The sequence below is a fragment of the Lytechinus variegatus genome, chromosome 1 (assembly GCF_018143015.1).
Source record: "Lytechinus variegatus isolate NC3 chromosome 1, Lvar_3.0, whole genome shotgun sequence".
Classification (NCBI taxonomy): domain Eukaryota; kingdom Metazoa; phylum Echinodermata; class Echinoidea; order Temnopleuroida; family Toxopneustidae; genus Lytechinus; species Lytechinus variegatus.
In genome coordinates, this window is record NC_054740.1 from 70,509,946 (window position 1) to 70,523,756 (window position 13,811).

A 13,811-nucleotide genomic window follows, 5' to 3' on the forward strand; every position below is an offset into this window, starting at 1 on the left:
AAACACAAACACATCAGATAATGCTAGTAGTAAGTTAAATATTGGTGAAATGCCCCTGACACCCTTGCCTGCACATGCAAATCCATAAAGCAGCTGTGATGACTTTTTGACATTGAACTTGTCAAGACTGTGATTATGTTATGAGTTAAAACAAATTTACATGTAAAAAAATATACACATATGATGGTTAAATAAATTTTAAATTAGATAATCCTAAAATACAAGTTTTTTTTAAAGGACAAGCCCACCCCAACAAAAAATTGATTTGAATAAAAAGAGAAAAATTCAACAAGCATTACACTGAAAATTTCATCCAAATCGGATGTAAAATAAGAAAGTTATGACATTTCAAAATTTTGCTTCATTTCACAAAAACAGTTATATGAACAAGCCAGCTACATCCAAATGAGAGTTGATGATGTCATTCACTCACTATTTCTTTTGTGTTTTATTGTTTGAAATATGAAATATTTTTATTTTCTCGTCATTGTCATGTGAAATGAAGTTTCATTCCTCCCTGAACACATGGAATTCCATTATTTTAGAACATTTTGTGCTTCAGGCAAGGAGGTCCTAATCGTCAAATTCGTAAAAATTGAAATATTGCATAATTCAAACAATAAAAAACAAAAGAAATAGTGAGTGAGTGACATCATCAACTCTCTCATTTGTATGTTACTGGCTCGTTCATATAACTATTTCGTTAAAAATAAGCGAAACTTTGAAATGTCATAACTTTCTTATTTTACATCCGATTTTGATGAAATCTTCAGCATTGTGCTTGTCTGATTTTTCTCTATTGATTCAAATCAACATTTTTCTGAGGTGGACTTGACCTTTAAATAGCTATCTATTAATGAACAATTTTGATCATCAAATACTTTTGAAATCATGATAAAACTGAAGTGAATCTTTACCACCAGCCTGGCTGTCACCATGGTCTTATGTGAGGAAATGGCAACACTAGCTTTACCATGGCAAAACAGTTTCTGATGCACTTAAATAATGTATCTTGCACCCTTTAATCCATGACCAATGTGAGTACCAAGTCTCATTAGCATTGATTTGGTAAAGTGGTAAAGTGCTCTTGTTGCTCTTGGGAATTATCTTGGTGGAGTCAATTGTCTCTTTTGAAATTTGCAACCACATCGTAGGCGTTCTACACACAGTGTATATTGAGTTTGCACACAGTCTCATACTTCTGTGCGAAGATAGCTTCCTGAAGAACAGTTGTGTATAATTCACCTACGCTTAAACCAGTTTAACAAGACAAAGCAGTCTTGAAAGCCACATCACGAGGTGGTTTTCCAAACTGGTTTGGAAGACCACTTAAGATCGCTTCCATAGACTACTTCGAGCATCTCCATTACACATTAAATTAGTTCCCACTAAACTGGTTTCCACTAAAGTAGTTTGCCAACATAGATGAGAATCAGGTCGAAGTTTGAGGTCAGTCCTTCAAACAATTCTGGGAATTATTACGAAAATTATATACGTGTATTTCAAGATGTATGACATCTGGGGCCTGTTGCATAAAACTTTTTACCTGAGAAAACTCTGGTAAAAACTGAAAACTAAGGTTAGTCTGATTTCTGCCGTTGACTTTAACACAGGGCAAACACTCTGGTAGAAACAACCTGAGTTTTCTCAGGTAAAAAGTTTTATGCAACGGGCCCCAGTGACCTTTGAACTCTGCTTCCAAAACTAATTGGATCATTTTCAACTTTTGAAGTTGATACCTTGTTAATCAGCTATCATAAATTCAATGCATTTTCAGGTATGAAGATCTCTGAATTTCAACCTTTGACATCGTGACCTGCAAAACTTAACAGATCACCATCACTCCAATATGCTTACATGACCAAAGTTTGAAGGTAATATGTCAAAAAGTTCTTGTGTTATTACAAGAACAAGGCATTTAAGGTATTAAGGACTGGGACTTTCAACCTTTGAGTTGACCACCATGTCCCCAAATAAATCAATCTCTGTCATTCCCCTATGCATACATGATCCAAATATGAAGTTCATCCATCAAAGGTTTCTTGAGTTATCACACGAACAGTGCGTTTTTCATTAAAATCAATACTTGCATGCCACATCATACTATATAGAAAATCAAGGAATTTCTCATGAAATACCATAACAACACAAGGACAGTACAAACACAAATTTCTTACCATGTGTCTGGATGTTGTGCTGGAACTCCTTATATATTAAACATTTCTATCTGAAAAATATAGAATGAGATGTGCTTCAATTGCAGCACCCTTTCTTTTTGAGCTGTTCTTTAGAATTCCCAGAGTCACCACTCATATCAACCGTGTCCTTCTTTTGTGCCATATTTCCCCCTGTCCTAGGCAAGATACTGCTGAATATATATTCAAACACTTGGTCCACATTTGCACCGGTCTTGGAGCTGGTCTCGAAGAAAGGGGCCTGGATTTTCTGATTGGGATTGTTTCTTCTGATCTCCTGGAACCTACTTGCATTGAGTCTACAGGCAAACTCCTTGGCTTCACCATGTGCTACTTGTCTGTGGTAAAATGAAAAAAAAAGAACAATCAAATCTCTCACTACTATCTACCAAATTCTGTAATCAAAATAGGCTAAACGTGCGTGTGATTGAGTTTTTACAGATGTGAATCAAGGAGATATGATTGTTTATGTTTTAGACCGACCTTTAACCTCACCATCCGAAAGACATGACCAGAGCTAGAACCTCAAACCTCTGCACCAATTCATAAATTACTAGCATTGCTGGTTGACCATCAGTGAAAATGGAAAGTTCTAACAGTACCAGCTCTTATGGCAGGCAGTGCTACGGTCTTCATTTTGCAAATTATTAAAGGAAATGCAAGTTTGACTTTTCCTTTTGTTAAATCAAAACAAACTTGATATCAAGTTATCAACAAACTATATCATGCCTGGGATGGAGACTGGACTCCCGACCCGACAGCACTTACAACACATGAGCCAATCTAGTCTCATATTTCAGACTCTGTGCATGCAGAATAGCATGAAGGTGGATCAACCTTCCTACCTGGTATTGCTGTTGACAAGATCATTCTTCATTCCTGTCAAGCAGAGAAGGCAGTCTTCTTTGGCAGATTCAAGGAGTGGGATATAACGCTCCTGTAACAGTTCAAAGGAGCTCCTTCTTGTGATGTCATAGGCTATGATGGCAGCAGATGCATTACGGCAATAGAATGAACTCAGACCAGAGAACCGTTCTTCACCAGCTGTATCCTACATGGTTCAAAAATTAAAACAAAGATCAGAATTATTTCACTTTCCAGAGTATCCAATCACAAAATGACAAATAGTCTCAGGTTTTTTTTTATAAAAGCAACACAATTTGAATGTACAACATCCTATTAATCTATAGTGCTGCTGTATGTATTGTATGTAACATGTCACACTAGGGTCTGAGGAGGCTTCTACACTTTCATGGGTCACAACCTGAATGATTCCTGATGTGGATCCCTAGTGATAAGGGATGAAACACTGATAGTTTCCTTGAAGTACCAATGTGGATACCATCCCAACAGAATGGTGTCTACATGGATAGACAAGGTAGCAATGAGGATCCTGCAGAACGGGAGAAACTCCAGGAGCAAACATGGAATATTTGGAGGATTATAGGTGCTACCGGGCCCTTACAGATTTTCATGGAGAATCATGTTCTCTAGAGCATTACTGTTAATTTCTTTTAAATTACATGTGAAAAGTGTATGTGGTCACAACAATGGATTGGTTGTGTACATGTAGGCAAACAGCAACAGACACATTTCTAGCAGGGGGGGGGGGGGGTCACCGGTATTAACATAGACCTATACACAGAGCCTCCAAAATGAATTCAGTTGCACCTAACTACACAGAGGTACACAGTGCTTTCCAGGATAAATGCAGATGATTTTTCACCGATGTACTTCATGATAAATTATTTAACAAGTTCAATATTTTCCCAGATATGCCAGAACTCTATGGAGGTCACCTTCCGATCATTGGTGATGCTGGACTGAACATTCATCTCCCTGGATTGACCTGAATTAAATCCAGGACCAGGTTCTGGGAAGGCTGATCCGGTTTAATGAGTATGTACAATCAGTTCCTTCCTCTATCCTCATCAGGCCTAAAATTCAATACACTTGAGACACTCTTCTGGAATATAACTGCAAACATTACCTTACCAAAACAGTTTGGGCCACTACTACATCCCTTGGGACTCAATGGTATGAAGCCTACAATTAGAACCAGAGGGAGCCGAAAAAGGACTAGGGACTTGGACATCGGCCATTCACCGAATCATCAAATTGTACCTAGTTTGTTGGAACCAACAACTATTAGGCTTTCATCATGTGACCTTAGATACAACTGTAAGCTGGGAGTTAAAATAAGGCCCAGTCACTCTGCAATAAATTTGATCCACTAACTGATCATTTCATAGAATATGACTTGGAAATTGTCTGCTGAACTGAAACTTGGCTATCATCTGGTAACAGACATGAGGTGATTGGAGATTTGACACTTCCTGGTTTCAAATTCAAGTATGTCCCACGCCAACTCGTCAGGGAGATGGTGTGGGCATTCTCTATCAGAAGTCGCTGAAGCTGGTTCCCTCAAAGTTGTCAAAGCATGCCAGTTTTGAATACTTCTTTTGTGACTTCCTGCCCAGTGGTAGTTCCATGTCCTAGTTAAGATCCTTGTCATCTATCGACCGCAATACAGTCAAAGGAACAGGAGTTACAATGTCTACTTTTATCCAGAATTTCACAGAGTTGCTCTCTAATATGCTAAACACTTCTCATTGTGGAGGATTTTAATAACCACTGGGATGATAAGACAAACACGGATACTCAATGATTTGCTGATACCCTTGATAACTTATTTGGTTTTGTCCAGCATGTCCAAGCTTGCTACTCACACAAATGGTCACACGTCGTTAGACTATGTGCTTACTAGAGATCATGATGTTGTCAGGTCCGTGGATGCTACCACATATCTTAGGGACCATGCAGCTCTGCATTGCTTCTTGAATGTTCGCAAACCTTTTCCAAGTCGAAGGGAATTTAGTTATTGGAAGCTCAAATCTATCGATCATAATGCCTTCAAGGATGCTCTATAATCTTCAGGTTTAGTCCTCCACCCTTCTACAGATCTTGATGAGCTTAGGTACGATTCATTACCAGTAGTTGCACATCTGAAATGAAATCTTGGATGATTTGTAATAACTTACAGTTTTTCATTTGTTTTTGATCATCACATCATGTAATCAAATGTCCAAAATCCAGTGTTGATCTTTGTATGTTGGTAATTCTCTCATTGATGCAAAGCCCTGTGTGCGGAACCTTGGTGTTCAAATTGATTCTGAGATGTTGATGGCTCCATGTGACTTTGACATGTAGAAATTTGTATTTCCAAATTCATAATATTAATGGTGTTAGAATATCCGGGACCGTAAAAGTAACTACGTAAATATGTTATAGATTCATATATTATTTCTTGTTTAGACTATAGCAATACATTGTTGTTCAATGCTAAAGGTCCTGTCACATCGCTCCATGGAAACCTTGCATGTGACTTGCAGGTGATTGCCTGGAACTCGCTCGCAACCAAGTTTGAGCATGTCCAAAACTATTCTGTGTGCAAATCAGACTTGCATGCGCTTCTGCAGTTAATTGCATGATAGATATGTGCAAGATACTGTCAAAACTTTTTGAACTTTAATCCAACACTGAATTATTGACACTTGAACTGATTACAGGTATACTTACCCATAAGGCTATATTGCAGTTACCCCATTGTTTCAGAAAGAAACATGCCCCAACGGTTTGCTGTAATGGTAAACCAAGAAACAGGAAGAAAATAAAGAATGTCGTTTTTAAACATGAATATAATAATTATAATTCATCTTTTATCATTCATTCTTTTTTTCATTCTAGGTTACGGCAATGGAAATTCCACATTTTCATGGAAGAATGAAATACGGTTTCACACAATTATAATAAGAAGCACAAACATATTTTATATACATGTATAAAGTACCCATCAGGATAAGCAAACTGTTTTGCAATTTAAGTGAAAAATCAAATGGCACATCTTTTTATTCTACATTAGACTTTTATTACTTTTATTCAGGTCAGGGTTCATGCTTATTTGTTTGATGTTTATATATTCAATCAAATCAAGTATTTTAAGAGTGGACTTTGAGAAAAAAATAAATATATTGATGGTTCATTTGCAGCAATTAATTAAAAACAGGCATACTTACACCAGGATTGTCTGTGAAAACTCCATCCATGTATCGTCGAATAAAAGTTGTTTTCCCAACTGTGGCATCACCAACAATGACAATCTTCACATCACTGGTTTGATATAGGAAAGACATTAAAATAGAAAATGAATTCATATGTTACATGTAGGTCAGTTTCATATGTAAAAGTACACTGAAGTTTGTACATTATACAGATATGATTTTTAAAAAGTTGGGAACCATGATGTACCGGTAACGATACCGGCAAAACCCTTTGGCCTAAATCGTCATAGGATTTAATTTTAGATTTAGACCGCTGAAAGCGGTCTGTTTGGAGTTTTTTTCCTAATTCTGGAGGAGGTGTCGTGAGGCAAGACATGTCTAGACCAAAAGCTTCAGTCTCCTGAAGACGGACGTCAACCTGCCCGAAACGTCCAGTCTACTCTCCTGCTCCTGCTACCACTCTACTCGCCGACTTAAGCCTGCCTAATATATCAGCTTTCCACTCCTTCTGGTTTACAGAAGGACTACACTTATTTAGAAAAGAATAATCTACTTTCAAACCTCCACTTTCTCATCTTTCCAATTCACCTCCAATTCTATCCACTTTTCTTATCTCAGTCCTTCCAGGACTTTACACATGGTGTACAGTAAACCTCTTCCGCGATTGTTCATAGTACCACCATGCAAACCTTCAAACATCATCAGTCTCTGTTTCATCGGACTATTCCATTGGACTACATGTATGTCTTGCTTCACTAGACCTCCTCCATAGACTGAAGACAGTATTTCTTACATTCTTCTGTACTGGGAACCTATGGCATGCTCCAAAAATTAATTCTTGATTTTTACCAATAAAACAACACTATTCTTCTGAGTTTAAGTCTATAGATTACCAAAGTTCTGAAATAATCAGAATATGATAATAAACACCATCTTGATGTGGAAGTGTCATGGTGTAGTGGTTCTGACTCTCACCTTGAAATCAGAGGGCCGTGTGTTTCGATCCCATCGTGGCCTAGCGTCCATTGGCAAGGCGTAAATCGATAATTTGCCATTCTCCACTAAAGTGTTAAATGGGTACCTGGAGCGAAAGCCTATGTAGTATGCCTAGCAATTGAGTGTTATAACTCTTGTTGGAATGCTCCCCAGGGAGTGGAGAAAGTGCATATATTGTGTACGGACATGCCAAGATCTGGTGACCGGGGTAATCATATGTATGTAAAGCACTTAGAGACACCAAAGGATACTATATAAAAGTTACTATTATTTATTATTAAATTTGTAACAATCATAACAAATTATAGACCCCTTATTTTGGGGGAAAAATACATTGTTCAAGCCAAAGGGGGATAGGTCTGTGTCATCACACTGTATGTAAAATGGCTAGCTGTCTGTGTAGGAGGAGAAGCACCCCAAAATTCATATAAATGTTTTAAAAGCTCCTCGAAACAGATAGATTTCAACTGCCAAGATGTAGTTGAAGTCCTACGAACAACCAACAAAACAGAGGTACAAGCACTTTCATAACATAGTTTTTGTAGAAGTTAGATCTGTCTTTATTGGATACGCCCACCCCAGCAAAAAGTTGATTTGAATAACAAGAGAAAAAAATCAAACACACATGACCCGTGCTCAATTCGCGTTCACCATTTCGGATGCGGCAGTGAATTAATACATGTGGGGAACTGGGAACCTGCTTCAAATCACCGATTTGGAGATGTTTACAAGAAAGGACAAGGAGTGAATCTGTGTCCGATAGGAAGTCTAGCCAATGTAGAGTAGGCCTATGCTTAATGTCCTTTTTTTTCACATGACGTGTTGCCTTTCTTTAATAACAAAAAGTAAGTTTGTCACTGGTTTTTGAGAGCGAGTATTATTTGTTGCCTGAGGGTTCGGGTAGGTGTTGAAGTGTAGTGGAGCCTACATGAACCATCGCCTGAGGTACAATGGCACTAGATCTTGCTGTAACTTTGATGAACAGAAAATTTTCCATGCAAATTCAATGTGGTTGAGTTTTTCGTATTGTGTTTTGGATTTGTCATTTTGAAGATACCATCCTAAAGTCACGAACTCTGAAAAAACCCACAGATTTTTTTCCTTTTCAGCACATTTTTTTGTGACCAAGCTTCTTAAATCTTAAATAACCAAGTCTGCATACTTTGGAAATATGGCTCGGATACAATTTCAAGGGCGAAATTGTGTTGCAGTGATTGACTGTGCGGGCGCAGAATGTGAAATAAGTTGACATTAAATTTTGGGCGAGTTACTTAAACTCTAAATCTATCAGACGGCAATCCATTGAACATATTCAAAAAATTATTTTCAACTTTCAAGTGAGGACAGTTAATCAAGAAATTGAAAATTGTGAAACAGATTCCTTTAAGTACCAATCCTACATGTATGATAAACCTCATCCTTCCTTAAGTTATACCGATGGATGATTGTAAGTTAATTAGACTTAAGGTTAAGTTATTACTTAAAAAATAAACATTATGAAAAATCCCGGGATCAATCAACAATAAATCAAATAGATCTACATATTGTAGGCCCAAGTTAGATCTGATTAATAATAACAATGAAGAAAAAAACTAAATAAACAATATTAAACATGAAATTAATTTGTAAACAAACAGGACAAACTATCTATCAGATAGTTTGTCCTGCTTGTCTGATAATCTATCAGACGGCAATTCATTGAACATATTCAAAAAAATTATTTTCAACTTTCAAGTGAGCACAGTTAATCAAGAAATTGAAAATTGTGAAACAGATTCCTTTAAGTACCAATCCTACATGTATGATAAACCTCATCCTTCCTTAAGTTATACCGATTGATGATTGAAAGTTAATTAGACTTAAGGTTAAGTTATTACTTCAAAAATGAACAACAACAAAATCAATCAACAACAAATCAAATAGATCTACATATTGTAGGCCCAAGTTAGATCTGATTAATAATAACAATGAAGAAAATAACTAAATAAACAATATTAAACATGAAATTAATTTGTAAACAAGAACTTGAAGAAGGACAAACTTCAATGCAAAACTATGCTCTGAATCCTGAAAAAAGGGATGGCTCTGGAAAACTGAAAGTGGCTCTAGAAGTATTATTTATTATCAACATGACCAAGCAAGTGCAAGCCAAGGCTGAAAGTTACCACTCATTCAATTGAACAAGGTTACTACCGTACTGATCAAAAGTAAAACAAGTGTTTTTCCGTCTACTCAATAAATCTAAATTACTCATTGTTTCCCTTTGAGCAATTCGGGGCAGGACTTCAGAATCAGATCTTGTTGTCTAGTAAGTTAGTACAGAATTTATTTGCTCAAAAATAACACAGCTCACAGACTCACGCCTAAATATCCTGCCATGTGATACATGAATCCCAGTGTATGGGACTGATGGTGTCACAATTACAGACGCTAATCATTGATTGATTGTGAATCTGCGAATAACTCACGCTTTTTTCTTTTCTACTGCTGCAGCCATGATCAGTCCAAAATGAAGCAACGGTAAGAAAGAACAGCTCTTAGCATCTTGCTGAAAGTGATGATGGAAATAAAAACAGGTATACCAAAAAAACTGTGAAAGAGTTCGGGCTTTCGTCCCTTTCGTCAGGCAAGCAAAGACGTCTGTGGTTAAAAATAGATCATTAGGGTACGGTAGGTGGTCTCCGCCGGTCCGCCTCCCCCCCTCCTAACTAATTGGCGGAGCGGCGCATGCAGAGGGAGGGGAAGACAATACTTAGGGCAATAAGGCCCAATAAGGGCGTTATATCGCGATGTATCCCCCAACTTTTCAAGACAGAAAGTCAGAAACAATTTTTTTTTATAATCATTAAATGGTTAGTTTCCTGTTAAGCTATATAGTGCTTAAATTTTGATTTATGTTATAGGGCCTACGTACGTCCCGGTATAGGTCCAACTCATATACCTAGCTTCGAGAGCCCTTTGAAGATTATAGCAGATGATGATGATAATGATGACTTTTTACAAATATGGTCTAAATTTTTATCATAAACCAATCAACATCCTTTTAATACACTGTCGTGAATGGGGGGGGGGGGGCGGTCGATCAGAATTATCTTAAAACAGAATAAGGACAGCAATATAGCTAGGCCTATTTCGCACACACTTCAAAATTTCATTTGTACATGTATATAGGAGACTTCAAAACACATTACTTCCATAACGATCTAATAAATATTTCAAACATGAATTTTGTTCAAAATTTTCGATGTTGTTATTGTAATTATATATATTATTTGAAATCTTTCCTTTCTCAGATATATAGGCTTAATTTGCATCATTGGGCTATTTTCACATTTTTAGAAGTTGATATTGTGGCCAGTCTGGCCTTTAACCATTTCATAAAGCACCCTAAATCCTGATAATCACTTAATCCTTTTTTTTTCATTCTCATCTCACCTTTAAACAGTGAGCAAATGAGTCTTGATTGAACAAAATGATGAATGTTTAATCCTTATTTTCTCTTTATATTTCTCTTTCCTTTTCTTATAAATATATTGCGAACTCTATCATCCTTTATATCAATTTAAACGACTGGGGCAACTTTTTCATGACTCGCTCATCACGCTCACTTGCTGCATTTCTCCAATAATTACACACTCATGAAATTCGATTAGGTCATCATTCTGTCTTCCAACTATTAAAGGTTTGCTCGCTTATCGATATTTACTGTAATTCATTTATATCCCGACAAATCCATTGGAATATAGCCATCCAAAAAAATCGTGATAGACCTTAAACTGAAAGATGGTAGTATACACGTTGCCCATGATGATTACACACCACTTGAAAGAGGGCTGGCATTTGGACACCATTTTTTCTTTCAACGACTGAAATTTTGCTCGTTCGCTTCGCAAAATGGCATATTGATATTAACTGCAATTCGTTACTTTATATAACAAAAAACATTACAATATAGCCATCGAAAAAAAAGTTATAGGCCTCTAAATGAAAGATGGTAGTATTATAATACACGGTCATATAATATCCCTTGGTGTGTCCCCAAAGTCAATTAATTGCCTATCACCCCCCCCCCCCTGTTTGGATTTACGCCAGTTGCAGAAGAAGAGGAAGGAGGAGTATAAGAGGAGAATGAGAAGGATTGAGAAGTTAAGTAATATACCTATCCTTTTTTTATCAAAATGATTACAAAAAGTGCTTATGTCCATTTATTAGGTCGCCATGTCAAAAAAAATTCAGCTCGCGCTTCGGACTCTCACTATTTAATTGCTGAAACTTGAATCGTCATCAAAAAAGTAAAGTAACTGCAAACAGTCCTTAACAGGCCCCTCCTCTATTAGGCCACCAAAAAAAAATATGCTCGCGCTTCGCGATCGCAGTAATTATTAAGTTATATATTCCCCCCTATATTGGCGAAAGATGGATCCGCCCCTGTACAATGCTGGAAGAAATTTGCCATTTTCACAACATTTTCAACCTTCTTTTGAAACAAACAAGGGACTTCAATTTGTTTTGTGGTAATAATAAAGAAATTCTGGGTAGTCATGTTTAAAAAAAATGGCAACCAACAAAAACATGCTGTTCATGGGAGGTGAAAATGTCGCGTGTCGTACGGGACATTTCAAAGTCCCCTACGACACACCGGCACGACACACAACTGCACAGTTTCACCTTTAATTGACCCATAATCAAACATTTTTCGTTGGTTATCAGTTTTCCACGTAACTTAAAACAATATACAGTATATCTTAATCATTGCCAAAAAGACAATAAAATTGCTCAAGCATTCAGCTTATAGAGTAGAAACTGTTGTCGAAATGTCCCGTACGACACGTATGGAATCGCGCATGTTATAATTTCCTATATAGGCGGATCAAGGGGGTGAGGGGCTCGCCGAGTGAATAATAAGACGAGTGAATAAAATAAGGTAAGGGAAAGACTTTGAAAATAATACCACAAAAAAAATCATATCACTTTATAAAATTATTCGCTCGCGCTCGCATTTAATGTTCATTGTCTGAGATACATATCTTGCTCAATAGGCTGATATGGAGCTTAAAATATCAAGTTTGGAAATCCAATATACAAAACATATTTCAGTTCAGACTTCTTTTGTTTGATTTACAAATTGATTTTGTTTTAAGTGCAGCTAAGTCCGTTTATGGGTAAATATCGACATTTATACCTATCAGCTAGCGCTGAGCGCTCGCATTTTGATTCATGAGTTGTTTATATATAACAAATTATTTAAAATCCCCCTTTTCATGACAGTTTATGAAAAAACAGCTCGAACAAGTATTTTCGGTGAGAACAGCTCTCAAAATTGTTAGCTTTTCAGTTCAGTATTATGCAGCTAGTGCTTCGCGCTCGCATTAAGTTTGTGTGAGAACATGGGTGGATATCTCAGGGGGAGGGGGACAGGGGGACGCATCCCCCTACCCAAAATAGTAGGGGGACATTTGATATTGTATTTGATATTTTGTGTCTTTTATGATGGAAAGAAATACATCATTAAAAATATAAATAAAACATGTATTTTGGACGAGATGATCTTACAATTCTTTTGCTCGAAATATTGCGTGATAAAACTTTTTTTTGTTTTTGCTTTTCAAATTTATTTGTGTCGAAATAACCTTACATTTGGGGTGATAACCCTTTTTTAATTAGTACGCCTCGGCCAATGTTAAATTCATTTGAGAGATATACTTATATCAAAATAATTTGACAACTATTTTTTTTTCAAATCTACACTGCAAAAAGTGACCACCTTGATTGACTTCCAAACGGGTGTACGAGAAGAATGACTAGCCTCTATTTACCAATCACGTATACATGCAGTGTGGCGTAGGAGGGGAGAGGCTCCTGCTTCCATAGATTTAATTGGCGTATGAAGAAACGGACAAGGTTACAACTCGCAGGTGGACCAATATTAATTTGTGATTTCAGAAATCAATATTTTTAAAGGAGAACTTGCATTGATATATATAATTGCGAAACTAATATTATATTCAAAATTCATGGCCAAATAGCTGAGTGAGTAATGTTTTGATTCATGGCAAATTATGAAAACGACGAAGAATTAATTATTCGAGGGCAAGTTCATGACAATAGAAATATTTGGCTGTGAGCAAACCAAGCGCCAACAGGACTCTCGGCCTTTTGTATATAACTATTCTAACATGTATGGGAGTGTCAAAAGAGGTGTGTTTGCTTAAGTCTGTGCCCAAATTTAGAGTTCTTTGTATGAACATGGAGCACGTTATTGTAAAATATTGTTGTTGTATTATGACTCAGGTATTATTATGATAGCTTGATTCTTTGGACCGGTAGTCTTCTGGTATACGATTCATCCTCGGAAGGTTCTACCTGACATTTGTTCTGAGAGAGTCGTCATCACTTCATTCCTGTATTTTATTTTTCTGCTTCGATCGTTCTTGAAACAGTTATTCTGCATAATGATGACCGTTTAAGTTTGATTGTGCCCACGTTTCGCGTTTCAATTTTGAGTTTCTGTAATGTGCTTAAATATGTCGAACTTATAGCTCCATCGCGACATCTAATA

The 13,811-nt window shown here is 36.8% G+C and overlaps 1 protein-coding gene across 1 annotated transcript; it reads right to left on the bottom strand.

The window, feature by feature from the left end:
- Positions 1 to 1,679: 1,679 nt before the first annotated feature.
- Positions 1,680 to 9,900, bottom strand: LOC121421625 (ras-related protein Rab-20-like). Its single transcript, XM_041616392.1, has 5 exons — positions 9,721 to 9,900; positions 6,272 to 6,365; positions 5,775 to 5,834; positions 3,041 to 3,246; positions 1,680 to 2,533 (listed from the first exon to the last, which is right to left on the bottom strand). Exons 1-5 carry the CDS (start codon positions 9,747 to 9,749, stop codon positions 2,254 to 2,256), a joined length of 669 nt encoding a protein of 222 aa, XP_041472326.1. The 5' UTR covers positions 9,750 to 9,900; the 3' UTR covers positions 1,680 to 2,253.
- Between the last annotated feature and the right edge of the window lie 3,911 nt (positions 9,901 to 13,811).